At 38.5% G+C, this 14,867-nt stretch overlaps 1 protein-coding gene across 1 annotated transcript in view; it reads right to left on the reverse strand.

The window, feature by feature from the left end:
• dlg3 (discs, large homolog 3 (Drosophila)) overlaps positions 1 to 14,867 on the reverse strand; it is a 197,755-nt gene that overhangs the window by 68,375 nt on the left and 114,513 nt on the right. The window contains 5 exon segments of the mRNA XM_028458760.1: positions 814 to 950; positions 1,088 to 1,257; positions 2,848 to 2,972; positions 4,553 to 4,603; positions 4,990 to 5,043. Coding sequence (XP_028314561.1) covers positions 814 to 950; positions 1,088 to 1,257; positions 2,848 to 2,972; positions 4,553 to 4,603; positions 4,990 to 5,043 — 537 coding nt within the window.

Consider the following 14,867-nt stretch of genomic DNA (forward strand, 5'->3'; position numbering starts at 1 on the left):
GTTGGGACAAATGTATTCTGACTGACAACAAGTTTGGAAAAAATGTGTAAATAACAAATACTTGATCGACTTCAAAAGAATTCTGGCAGTTGATAAAATAATATGGAGCTAATTCAAACACCAATGGGACAAAGCTACAAGGAAGCCAGCTAACCATTGGGAGCAATTCAGGGTTCAGTGTATTGCCCAAGGACAATATTTTGAGCGCACAAAATATTTGAATGTGGCATATTTTGTTGTAAAAAGAGTGACTGCCTTCTCTGGGTTAAAACCAGCTATTACAATAAAATGTTGCTATTGGCTGAAAATAGTAGCTTGTGACGTTTTGGTATCTTCTCACGTCACTGTTAGCCCCCCCATAAAAACTAGCACCTGTGAACTGCAATTTGTAGTAAGTAGGTTGGATTAAAAAAATTGTGAATAGAGAGGTATAGTGAGTATTGAGTATGCAGTCAGCATAGCATATATTGTTCTTTGGAGATTATAAAGTATAGAATGTGTTTCCATAATTAAGGCATGTTTTTATTCCCTCCCTAGTGGCAAGGTCAGCCAAAACAAGAAGTTTAGTTACTCTTTAATTAGCAAGTGACAATTTATATAATTTATTTTACAATAATAAAACAAAACTAGAAAAAAATTGACGGCATGGATATGCTCTAAATGTTTCTGAAACTACCTGTAAACTATCCAGGCCCCTGGTTTTGTTGACATATCAGAATTGATTTGTCTGTTTCTACAGAATTTACTTGTCTGAATTGATTGTGGTTTGAACATGAGATGGGAGGTGAGTGAGAGTGAGGTGCATCCTCATACAGCTAGCAGGCGATCTCCAGTCTGCAGTCGTCCATCTTTTTGGGCAGCTCCTCCCTCTATGATCTTGGTAATGTAGATGCTGTTGTCTCCTGGGATATGCTGGTTTCCGATTCCTCCAGCGATACTGAATCCCAGTCCTGGCAGGGTAACACATACAGAAAGGTAATGGTATGTTTTAATTATGTGAGAAACCACAAACTGGACTAGCTGTTCAATTTGCGATCATCTGAAACACACGTATTATCATGAATCTCTGTACGTGTGTATGTCTAACCTTTAGGCCCTTTCAATAGGTTGACCTCCAGGATTGTCTCAGGTGGAGCCTGCCTCCGTCGAACCAGCAGCCGCACCACAGGCCCCGCCTCCTTCAGAGCCTCCACCGCCCGGCTGTGCACCACCTCAGACACGTCAACATCATTCACACGCAGCACACAATCGCTAACTCTGTGAAAAAAAGAAAATGCAAACTTTTTAGAGACCAAAATCATAAAGAAAAAGTGAATTCACTGCACATAGGAAGGAACAGCCATATGATCTGAAAACTACAAAACACTTTGCATCATAATTTTTGCATGATCCAGCTTTGGTTTTTCATAAAACTAGAACTTTGAGGAAGCAAGGGAATTTGTGTATCCTTCATTCTTTAGTTATTCTGTTTTAAAACCAAATCAAAATAACAAATAAACAGTGTGGTTAAAAAGAAAAAGACAGATAAGCAGCGTTTTTCTGTTTTGAAGTTAAATCTTCTGTTTGTGTGATATTTGGATATTTACGAGGAAACTATGGACGAGAGCTTCATGTTTTAATCTCACCACACTGAGTGACCCACAGACGGGAGCTGACTTTTACTCTTACTTTTAATCAGACTTTTTTCTCTGTGTTTGATAAAAATGATCATGTATCATGTTGTCCACCTCACATCGATGGCAAAGAGGTGTAATTTGTGTGTCGATGATGTTTCATTAAAGTGTTATTGATGCTGGAAGCCCGAATCTGTGAATATCTGCTAACTTTACCAAATAGTGCTACAGTACAAACAGTATCCAAATAAACTGATGACTCTGAGGCTGGTGTGAGGAACAATAGATATTAGAGCTTTTTTGACACATTAGACACTTTGGCAAAAACAATTACTGTACACAGCTTTTTTGAGAGCAGTAAAAAATATTTGTTTTGCATGTTATAATTGTCACGGGTAGCAGACAGGACCCAATTGCAGGACTCAGAGGCAGGATTGTGTTACAAAGTCTTTATTTTAACCACATATAGCACCGACTGACGTGAGGAACAGGGCGATCCTCAACCTGGGGTGTGCGGCCGACCTGGACTCCAGACTGACGAGTAGGACGGACCAGACGTGAAAGACTAACAGACCAACAAGGAAGATACACACAGACAGGATATATATAGGTGATGTGATTATAGCAGATTGACTACAGGTGTGGTGCTGACAGGAACGCCCAGAACATGTGACCCTCCCACTAGCTGAAGGTGATCCTCAGCCTAGTCCCTGACAATAATACCGCATGTTAAAATTCCTTTAATCACATATCATGTGCATGTTTTTTGTAACATACTTTTTCTTTATTTATTTATGTATTAATAACATTTCAATTCACCAGTTCATCAGTAATGTGACTTATGCGTTGCTCCTTTTTTTGTCAGGGAGTAAAAGTCTGTGGGTACCTCTGTGTAGTGACCTTAAAACATGAAGTTCTCGTTCATAGTTTTCTCGTAAATATCCAAATATCATGAAAACAGAAGAATGAATTTTAAAACAGAAAAACTGGTTTTTAATTTTTCTGTATTTCCATTTTGGTTTTAAGTCAGTAAAACAAAATAGCCACACTGTTAATTTGTTATTTTGATTTGGTTTTAAAAGGGGATAACCAAAGAACGAAGGGTACACAGATTGAATGCAGGCAGAACGACGCACTAACTCCCACACTGTCTGGTGGGACATGACAAAGGAGACGGTTAAAGATAGGATTAAAGAGGTTACATCTGTGTGACAAGCAAATGAGGAGGACATACCCCAGCCGTCCATCCATGGCTGCGGCTCCGCCAGGAATAATCTTGGTGATAAAGATCCCCGGATCATCAGGAATGTGGGGATTGTCTATCCCTCCAGCAATGCTAAATCCCAGGCCAGAGTTCCCCTAGACACAAGTTATCATTGGCAATTTCAATAAGGCACAATAAACAGCATGCACACATCTGCACTTAGATAAGAGTGATGGACACAGAGGGCTCAAGGTCACTTCAATATGGCTTTACCCTAAGTGCATTGGCATCATGTGATTGATGAAATCTGCTTCAGAGAATTTCTACAGGCATTTCAGATGTTAGTATTTGAACCGATGCTGACGTGTGACAGATGATAATGTCGTGTATTCTATTAAATTACAGTGCTATATTCAAAGACTTTGGCAAAAATTGGCATTACTACTAAAAATTTGTTCACAGAGAAGTGAATTTTGTGAATTAAGAATTTAAAGTGATAATTTCTATTGCAAGGATCCCCACTCTGTGTAGGACATGTTTGTCAACTCCTGCCAGATGTGTTTATGAGATGATGGAGGATCCATTTGGACTGAGTGAGTCTGGATGCATCTGACAGACTCAGCTAGAGACACATGGGCCGAAAAAACACCATAGATGAGAAATGACTTCATTTTAATTGGTTCTATTATCAATGAGCAACAGACACAACAATTTAGGATAGAGGGAGGCTGAGGCCTTTCCCCGTGCTGCTCTGGAGTATTCTAGGCATCACCAGCTAATGTTGCACACCCACAGGCCATTTAAAGCTGGGACATTCAAATGGTGGTCTGCGTGCTACATGCGGCCCAAATTCACCACAGCACTCCTGGGGTCTATCACTTGGTCTACCAAAAACACCTTTGATGACAGTAAAGAAAAGTTGCCAAAAATTTCATCAGAACTTAAATGCTATGCCTATGGACATACAATTCTGCAAGTTGTTAAAATCAGTATAAAATGTCTTCAAACTTTAAAGGATGAAGAAAAACTGGGGATTTTTCCCACCAAATTTGTTTATGTTTTGGGCATATTTTATTTTAATATGTGCTTGGCACAGATATGACCAAAATTGTTTTTAATACATTTTGCATCATTGTCAGAAATCTTTTAAATCTCAACATGTTTATACCTAAAGTTCCGTCACAACTGAAAATATAGTCAAAGAGCCCTGCTTTAGAGTGCTACTTTGCATCGCCTTTTCAAGCTGTCTGCATACATAAATGTCGCTTAGAGTAAAGGGTCTGCAAAGCTTTCACTGTAGATACAAAGGTGCATCTCTGTGTGGGTGGAATAATGAGAAGAGAAACCTATAGTTCTGCTACTACAGGCGAAGCAGCTGCTGACAAGTGCAGCGGTGCCTGCTGAACAAGTGAACAGGGAAGCACTTTACATCTCTGTCGTCTGCTGATGACATGTGCACTAATGGTTATGTAAACTGCAACACCTCAGTGATGCTTTCGTATTCACATGAGACTCTGCACACAGGGCATTCTTAATGCAGTGATGTAACAACTACAGATATTTATGCAAGTGAGTCTCATGCATTTCCAAAGATATAGATTTTTGTGGAGGTTATTCCGGCTCTCTGAGTCAAAACTGAGCTGTCTGCTACCACCTGGTGGAAGGAAATCAGTAATGCAAGGAAAAGCATCAAAACAAAGAGGAAAAACAGGTAATGGAAACCTTTATAACTCACCCTCTCTAGGATGATCTCTTCATATTTATACATCCCATCACTGCCGTTGACCTGTCAAAAAACAGTAGACATGAGTTCCATATGTCTATAAGAACATTCAATGGGCAAAAATGAATAAATGCTCAAGATGAACCCACATTGAGCAGATATACAAGCTGAGATATATCAAAGACAGGGCTAAAAAAAAATGCTACAATGACTATAAAGACTCCTCCTTCTGCTTTATTTGGTGTGTGTGACAACACATGAGAATCTGCAGAAAGCCCAATAAAAAGACAGGGTCAATAAGATAATGGATGTCGGGCCACATGGCACATAGCATGTCTCTAAGCAGGAAGAGGCTTTCTTCATCCACAGATCAACACACACACACACACAGGAAGTGTGAATGAGCGGGACATATAATTAGTGTACAGACAGTGAGAACAGTTACTTACATAAGGACCTGCATCTAGTGAGTCTGCGTTGACAATGATGGGGGGAGGGTTGGCCTGTGAATATGAAGAGATACACATTATCTCAGTGTGTGAGGCTGGAGACAAGCAGATGTAATGCGGTGCACACACACACATCAGTCGGTGAACAAATGCCTCACAAACTGTCAGTGAGTGTCCTTAGTGTTGGGAGGTTGGGGTTGAGATGGGTTGAATGTGTGGAAGGTGGAGTGAGGACTGACAATGAGGACTTGGGTAGTGTGACTATTGCTTATCAACCTGCATAACTCAACACCGTATGAATAAAATGTACAAGACCACATGTCACTGCTCTCATTTTCACGTACAACATGTAATAATAGAGGGCTAATAATACAGTAAGGTTTTATTTTAAAGTAAGTCTCACTGAGTTGCTCAAATCCACACAATAGTAGTGGGTCATCTTTATAACAGTGTAATTTGTATATATATATATATATATATATATATATATATATATATATATATATATATATATATATATATACACTACCAGTCAAAAGCTTTAGAATGCCCGAATTTTTCCAGTTATCTATTGCAATTCAAGTCGTACAAGTCCAGCTTGAAATGATATAAAGGTAAGTACTGAACACAGTAGCGGAACAAATCAGAGCTGGGCTGGGGGTGGGGCTAATTACTGGGGCCTTTAAACCAAAATAATAAAGCTCATGATAACATCATTTTACAACATACACATGCCCGCAACAGCAAGGTTGACAAGCTTCGACACCACGGAGAGCGACTATGTCATTATGAAGTCCATCAAATGAACATGAAGTATAACAAAACAAAAGAACAACAAAAACATTAGGATGGTCACTAACACAAATTCAAAGCACGGATAGCGACCACTTTAGTTTGACACCCACTTTAACCATTTCAACTCAGAGCCTGTATCAGTAGCTATAAAGTTTAGTAAAACTGGCACAGTGGCCCACATGTTCACAAACACTATTTCATAATGAAGTACTATAGACCTACTCACCACTATTTGAAGGTCATACAACGAGCCTTGCGCTCTACAAACTCGTCCACGATGCTCTGTATGTCCATTTCCTTTGCTCTCTCATTCTCTATGGACAACATGGCAAGTCCACTCAGTCTCTCCTGTCCCACTGTGCTCCTCAACTGGTTTTAAATAAGTTTTAACTTGGAGAATGAGTGGGACACATGACTGACATGCTCTCGCATACGCCGTGCAGAAACCATGTTGTTTACATATGTGACGCTTGAAAAATTGAAAAATGGCAATGAACGAACCGCTGGTAAGGCTCGTAAATAGTTTAGAAAGCTTGTAACCTGAGGATGCAGCCGCTTATTTAAGGAAACTCACTTTAAGTACAGGTGAACGATTGTGGGACCCAAAAACTTAGTGTATATACAAAAGAAAACCTAAAAGCATGAATTCTCTAGATGCTTATAACTGTTATGAACGGGCAAATAGGAGGGCTTCTGGATCCCGTTAACAAAGGTTTCCGTGTATTTCGTGTAATTCTGATCACTTTCAATGAATGAGTTTCCATCTCTACATTAAATCTCCTTCTCACTGTCCCACGTCTGGATCCAGACTGAGATAACGCTTCATCCGTTCCCATGCACCATCGCCTCAGCAGTCCTCCGGTTGTTTTACACCGAGCCTGCACGCGCATTCACCTAATTTAGTATGCATACATCACACGAAATGGGTCTATATAACCCCTGTATAAATCCACATGATAGGTGATGTTAAACGGACTGCTCATACTCTGGGCACAAGTCATGGAGGGCCCACCTTCTCCAGCTCCTCTGAGCCGTGGTAGGGGCAAGGCTCCCTTAAGTCCTCCCTCCTATCCGGGCCCGGGCCGGGGGCATGCCATGCATTTGGTTACCCAAAACTGATATATAATAATAATAATAATAATAATAATAATAATATAGAAATAATGTACATTTCAGAATTATACAAACTAGTACAGTGCCCGTTGGAAGTATGCATTCAAATAGTGAAAGGAGCTTAAGTAGAGTTGTCAATTATGGTCAAATGAGTATGTGTTTTGAAGATTGGATGTACAAAGAGGTGTACACACTCTGTTGCTCTGTAGTGTTATAAAGGGGTATATTTGTGGGTGCAAAATAAAATAGTGTGTGTGATTTCCTTGGTTTAATTCTATTGGACATGCGCATGATAAATGTGTTTTGTTTTTATACATTTTTCGTTTGGTGTATTTTTCTGTAATAGTCCATGTGTATTTTTGTATCTGTTGTCTTTTTGTGCATTTTTTCTGTAACTATAGTTTTTTGTTGCTACTGTAGTGTGATTCTAGAGTCATTTTGCGTATTTTTGTATCTTTTTTGGTGTAGTTTTGGGCATTTTTGTTGTCATTTTGTGTATAAATATTTATTTTTGTGTATTTTGAGTCATTTTCATATTTTTTGTTGTTTGGTGTATTTTTCTGTAATGTTTGTTTTTTGGAGTCATTTTGTGTGTTTTTGGAGCCTTTTTGTATATTTTTGCACATTTCTGTTGTTGTTTTGTGTACTTTTTGTGTAAATATTGTTTAGTTTGTTTGTTTATTTTACTCATTTAGTATTTTTATTATAAATATTTATTATAAATAAATGTGTGTGTGTGTGTGTGTGTGTGTATGTATGTATCAATTACAATTTTTAATTCTGCAGTTTTCTTACAGTTACCAAAAATCATTACTTTGTTTTCCTGTAATTTAAAGTGGCAGTATAATGCAAAAAATCACTTCATAATGATTTTGCTGCAGTCATATACATCCCGGCTTTAGCCTCATTCAGAGGGCCAAACTTCAAAAAGTTGTTTCCTCCCTCCCTTGTCATTACACATTTTGTAAAAAGTCAGCTTCAAACAGGCAAGTTGGATTTTTCTCACGTTATGACGTCATAACTTGGAAACTCCTCCTTCTGACAATCCTGGCTCCTCCTTCCCTATTAGCACGTGAACTTCTCCCTCTCAAACTACCTCACAGGTAAAACAAACACTGTGGTTTAATATTGAATATATATTATACTTTATTGTTACATATGTAAAGCTACATACACAAAATGTGTTCTCTGCATTTAACCCCTCCCTGATGAGCAAGAGAAAATCGCTTCGGTGACCATTGAGCTGCCTCAAAGCGAGTCATGCAGGAGCCTCGCAGGCAAAGTCAACGTGTAGACACGCCCACTCATGAATATGCATAAGCAGGCAGCAAACAGCCCTTTGGTCAGAAAGTCACTTTTTAGAGGGCTAAAGCTCTGGAAAACAGGCAAGTTTGGGAATATAAACCTCAAATGTTTTTGGGGTTTTTCGAACAAATGGAAATGGGTGAAAAATGGATGATATGAGACCTTTAAATAGCCATGTGTTTTACTGTAACGTGCAGTTTTTTGGCTGAAAACAATAACAAGAGTGTGTGGATAGCAAAAAAAAATCGCTACAGTGATCACCCACTCCAAGAGCGAGGCATGAAGTCTGCGTCTACAGACACGCCCACTCATGCATATGCATGAAGGCCCCAAAACAGCCTGTTTTTAGAAGCGTCATAAAAGTGACTTTTCAGAGGGCTAAAACTCTGGAAAACAGGTGAGTTTGGGAAAATAAACGTCAAATACTATGTTTTTGGGGTTCTTAGAAAAAATGGAGATGGGTGAAAAATAGAGTTACACTGGACCTTTAGGGCCTATACTACAAAGCTGGATAATTATATCCTGGATTTATCTCCATTAGTGGGCTTCACCTAACCAAACATTGTCCATCAGAGAGAAGCTGTCCTACAAATCTCTATATCAACTCAATAAGTCGATTGATTTCAGCCTGGCTATGTGCACGCTGTAGTGACAGAGGTGGAGATTGCAGCGTCAGACCAATCACAATCACGGATAAACTGTGGAGAGCAATTTACGTCACAATTGAGGAATAATTCTTTAAAAATATGAAGAATTTAAATCAATAATTCAGACCAAAAACAACGCTTTTGTTACAGTAAAAGCAGCAAGGAATGAGTGCAGAGATTGATGGGTATTAACAGTGGCTGTTGGCCAATAGAGGGCGCTAGGGCGCCGCCCCACCACTTACCATGTTTGTTTGAGTGAGACATAAAAATAATAAAAAATAACAAAATAAATGTATATCTGTATTTAGATAATCAGAATAAATATTATATAGGTAATAATGATGACGTGTGAAGTTGTTTCGTTCATCTGTGTCTGATTGGTGATGACGTGTTTCCTGTTGAGGGCGCAAAAATCTTTAACGTCCTCTCTCGTTCAAAGTTTTGCATTCACAGTAACGCCTCTTCAATACGAGTCAATGGAGTATCTCTGGGCGCAGTTTACCTGCGTCCAGACACTCTGCGGCTGTGCAGAGTTGAATGCAGCTGGGTCATTTACACAACACCCTCATCCCACCATGGGAGGGGCTGACGTCACAGTGGTCCGTCATAAAGTGGCTTTGACAGGTGAAGCCATGGGACGTTAAGGAGAAGCAAAATTAAGAAAGAAGAGATTATAAACAGAGAATAAATACATTGATAAGTGATATGTTTCACTTTCACCTTTCTATGGCTCTGATGTGTTCATACAGCTCAGCCTACATCACAAGGTGGACAATATTTGAATTTTATATTCTCTTACAGGACTGAGGCTTTCTGCTTCACCACAGAATACATGAAGGAATGAATGAATAAATTAATTTTTTGGTCTGAATGCACCCGATGAACGCAGGCTTTATCAGCTGAATAATGTAGGTCAGTTCATCAGATATAGATCTATATATTTCCTATAGGATGTCATTGAGTATATGAATGGACAAATATTATCTCCTATCAGTATCACATCAGATCCACACAGTGATGTGTTCACAATAATCCTCCTTTTGTCGGACAGGTTGTTTTCTAAGAGAACTGATTGGTCAGGAGGCGGGACTTTACTTGTTCAGATCTGATCCAGAACAAAACCTGGTCCCGACCAGGTTAGTCGTTCATCTTAAGTTACCATGATGATTTTGCCCCGTAAGAAGTTAGCCAGCTTTGTAGGACAGCACACTGATTAAAGTTAGTGCCATAACAGGAAAACCAGTTTCGTACTTCAGGCCCTTAAGGATAACTTGTTGCTGTGCACCCAAAGTTTGAACTTAACCAGTTATTTGTTCACAACATTAATTAGATCATTGTCATTATCATTATCATTTGAATAAAATATATTACTATCATCTGCAAATCGAATATACTTAAGGGTTTCTGATGTTTTGAATAGATTGTGTATATACAAGCTAAACAGTTTGGGGCCCAGCACTGACCCCAGGGGGACACGACACGCAACTTCAGAAAATGCAGACTTGAATTCACCCATCTTTACATATTGTTTTCTTCTGTACATAAAGCTTTTTATCCACTCTACTGGTAATCCCCTAACACCATACAATTCCAGTTTTTTTTTAACAGTACAGAGTGATTAATTGTGCTAATGGATTTTTTCAAGTCAATGAAGATGCCAGCTGTACACTTTTTATGGTCTGGGCATTTGTAATTCCCTCCACTGCCTTAGCTTTTAGTTCTAAATCCATACTGGCTGTTGTTGATAATGTCATGTTTGCATATGAAACTTTCTAGTCTTTTATTAAACAGTTTTTCAAGTATCTTGAAAAATTGAAGTAGGAGAGAAATTGGTCTAGGATTAGTATACAGATGTTTGTATCCACTTTTATATAATGGTATTACTTTGGTGATCTTGATTTGGCTTGGAAATGTATTTATGTATAAGAAAGAATAAAACAATATTGTTATAGGTTTTTATTTTTATTTTATGTTTCTCATTCAGTTCTTATTATTCTTAGTCATTATTTTTGCATTACAGCAGCAAACAATTAAACAATTGTATTAACTCTGCCAAAGAGGTTAAGTTTTTGCCGCCCTTTGTTTATTTATTTATTTTCTTTAGTTTGTTTATCTGTGAACAGCCTAACTCAAAAACTAATAAATGGATTTTTAAGAAATGTTCAGGAAATATCCAAAATGGAATAAGGAACAAGCAATTACATTTTTGAGGGAATCCAGATCAATATACTGATTCTGGATCTGTTTCAAATCAACAATTCCCTATGTTCAGCTCTTTGAGCTTCTTCTACAGAACCTCATCCTGGTGACTTTGTACATTAAAGTGTGAATGGTCATGGTTAACATGATCAGGATCACTGACCCAGATAACTGTGAACATTTGGCAAAGAGGATATTTGGCAGAGGCAGAGGTTTGAGCTCTCTGAGTGCTTTAATTGTGTAAGCTCATCCTCCATCAGAGGTAACATGTATGAGGAAATTAAAACATATTTATTCACAACACCTTTAAAAATGATACCAATCCTCAGAGAAAAATATAGTTTTAAATTCAACTTTGAACATGCTAACTTTCACATTATAGCTAATAAGCATAGTTTTGCAAGTCACTTTGGATTAAAGTGTCTGCTATAATTGAATGAATTGTAGCAGGAGTTCCCAATGAGTCCTCATTATTCGGATCCTTTAATTAAATTCCCATAACAAGCTGAACACCTCTTGTTTCATACCTCACACTCTTCAGAGTGATGAGGAGTTTTCTCAGCTCTGAAGTTGACCTGCTCCACCCTGTGATAACGACTCTGGAAATAATGTAGCTGCACCACCTCTATCCCCAGTCAGCCCAATCCTGCCTGGGCTGTAATCTGCACAAAGGCCAGCAAATGTCCCCGTTTGTGCTCAAGTATGTACAGTACTGTCGTTTTCTCACCTCTGCACTCATCTTTCTTAGTTCTCCAACTCACAGTCACAACAAACGACCAAAATTCAATTGAGCCTTTAATATATTATTTAACAGAGAAAAGGGTGTAATCAAATGTATAGAAAAAACTGTTGACTGCTTACTGTTGATATCATGAGGCGTAACCGAAGGTGATCAAAAAAGAGGACACTTGGGCCGAACCCGGCATACTCAAAAAGTACTCAATGTTTTCATGAATATACCGTGTAACGCCAAAATAATATCTAGTAGAATAATAAGTTGTTATTCTCCTTAATTTTTAAAAATACATTTCTCTCTTTATAACAAACAATAGACAAAGACTCCCAAGGCCATCACATTTAAAAGTGAGGAAAGTGTTTGTAGTGTGCTTTGCTTTCGCGCACGCGCACGCACACACACACACACACACACACACACACAGACCTTTCTTGCATCATAGTATAGATATGGCTTGCAATATAAAACACGTGAGTTCCTGATTTACCTCAGAAAACCAGAAGTATCAGAACTCAGGCCATCCATTTTCAGACCCACTTGTTCCTGTTTTTAGGGTCGTGGGGATTTGCCAGTCCATCACAGGGCAACATATACACAGACAACTACTAACACTCACATTCACTCCTATGAGCAATTCAGAGACTCCAATCAACCTAACAGTCATGATTTTTGGATTGTGAGAGGAAGCCCATGCAGCATGGGGAGAACATGCAAACCACACAAAAAGGACCCAAGTGTCCACCCCAGGGCTTGAACACAGGCCCTTCTTGCTGTGAGGCAGACGTGCTAACCACTAAGCCACCGTGTGCCTCTTTGCAAACTTAATCTTTATGACGCCTACAGTTTTCCAAATGTAAATTCGACTTTTTTAACATTTTTGAGCAACTTCTATTTTTAAATGGATGCTTTGCCATAAGCAACTTTTCATGTTTTTGAAACCAGAAACCTTTTATAACTTTCTTTACAACCAGTAACCTTTTCCAGCAACCTTTCTAACCTACGTGTGGTCAAGAGTCTCACTTATAACAATCACCACCGCCTGATGTTGCTTGCTTACAGCTTAAAGACAGTATTACGTCAATTGCCACACTCACACTCACACCACACATCATATATTTCATTCATATAACAAGTATATAATTGTGTACATTATGTGAATATAATGTGTTAACACCAGTTAACCAGTAGTAGTAGTATTTTTGCAGTGGTGGGCCATGCATTTCACACCTGAGCCTTCAGCAAGGTCCTACACCAGTCAACCCCAATTAGTGACCCACTGGAGCCGTCTGGTCTGCACCGACCCTGACACTACTTCATTACGTGGAAAAAAGTGTAAATGATCGATTGTGTTTGTCTTCCTCAAAGCTGTCAACTGCTTCCTTGTGTGACATGTTAAAAACAGCTGATAAGACTGGAACCGTGTCAGTTCTCTGTCCTCGGACGACATTCTTCATCAGCGGCACAAGGACTTATCCATTCAGGCACGGCCCAATCCTAGCTCTGAATGTGAAGTTTTTGCATGTCAGAAACAGGCAGCCGAAGTCGAGTCCATCCTGTAACCCATGTGAACTAGAGGCCAACTTCCTGCCATGGTTTTATTGTGACGAGCCGCGCTACACCTTTAAAGTCCCTGGCTCCTCCCCCTTCACTCTTGTTTGCGCCACTGAATGCTGTGATGGCTGCTCTCACTGTGGAGTCTGCATGGTCGGCTTACTGATTGAAAATCACCACTGAAACAAAACCTTCATAAGAAATACTTGGATGAACATCTTCTCCTATAACCTAGACATCTCTCCACTCACCAATGAGTCGTTTCACATTGTACTTCAATGTGTTTCACTAAGTATTTTGCTGATTTGTGGTGTACCAGACTCCATTGAAATTCCTGCAAAATTAAGCCAACATTAGCTGCGGAACACACATGGTCAGTCTGACCATTTGCACTTTTATTCAAGTAATCCTCTTATTTTCTAATTTATAGTCAAAGCCGAATTGTTAAATGAATAGTATTATAGTAAGATAATACTTCGCTTTTTGTAGTTTTGATTGATTTTGACCATTTCTGTTACTTTTTGAAAGAAATGCCCATCCGGCTATGTGGTCTTGAATAGGCTTTGACCTACTAAATGAAATGATCTGTTGTGCTACAACAATGATTTATTTGAAGAATCTATTTAAAACATGCATGTTTAATGTATATGCTATGACTTAGCTTTACAGCTAATGATGTTGATTTAAAAGTGCACTTTATTCCCTTTGATCTCTGAATATATAGAATGAAGCTTCAATTTGATTTACCTTGATATGGATTTTTCTGCTATGATTTATAGCATTTATTTATAACTGTTTATTTATTTAACAATGACAAATTGTTTAAATGTGCTAAGGTGAATTTATTTTCTGTTTTAAAATGTACTTAAGTTAATTCCTGTTTGACTGATTGTTGATGGCCTTGTTTTATAGGTCAGGTTTTTATGTTAGTCCTGGATCACCTACCACTCTCGACCACTAGATGGCGAGCCACCACCCAACCACAGCTGCATCGCGGTAGGAATATTTGATCTTTTTGTTTCCTCGGACACTCAGACCTAATACGTGGGTTATACCCTGGGGACCTTTTCTGTTTTGTATTTTTTTCCCCCAATGTGAAAGAACTTTGCGAAACCCTTTGCTTTCCAACTTAGCGAAATCAAACAACCTGAACTGAACTCACCAAAGGAAATGAACCTTGAACTGAACTTTGACTACAAGTTTTGAGAGAAGAAAATATTGTCTTTGTTTTGTAATAGTATTTTGTTTGTTTGTTTATTGCCTATACCTGATTATTCATAACAACTAAATAATATATATCAATATAAATTGACTCAAAATAGCTTTACTATATATAATATCTTTAATATACATATACTAAAATGAAATCCTTGTGTCTGTGTCCAATTATTCACACACCTTGGCTCTACAGCCGAACCAATTTCTGTTGACCTTTTTCGCAGTCAGTTCCTGAGCCCTAGTGTGTTATTTATTTGTTACAATCCTATGACATATACTGTACATTCATAGCCACACAAAAAGTTAGTCCTTTG

The sequence above is a fragment of the Gouania willdenowi genome, chromosome 10 (assembly GCF_900634775.1).
Source record: "Gouania willdenowi chromosome 10, fGouWil2.1, whole genome shotgun sequence".
NCBI classification, from domain to species: Eukaryota; Metazoa; Chordata; class Actinopteri; order Blenniiformes; family Gobiesocidae; genus Gouania; species Gouania willdenowi.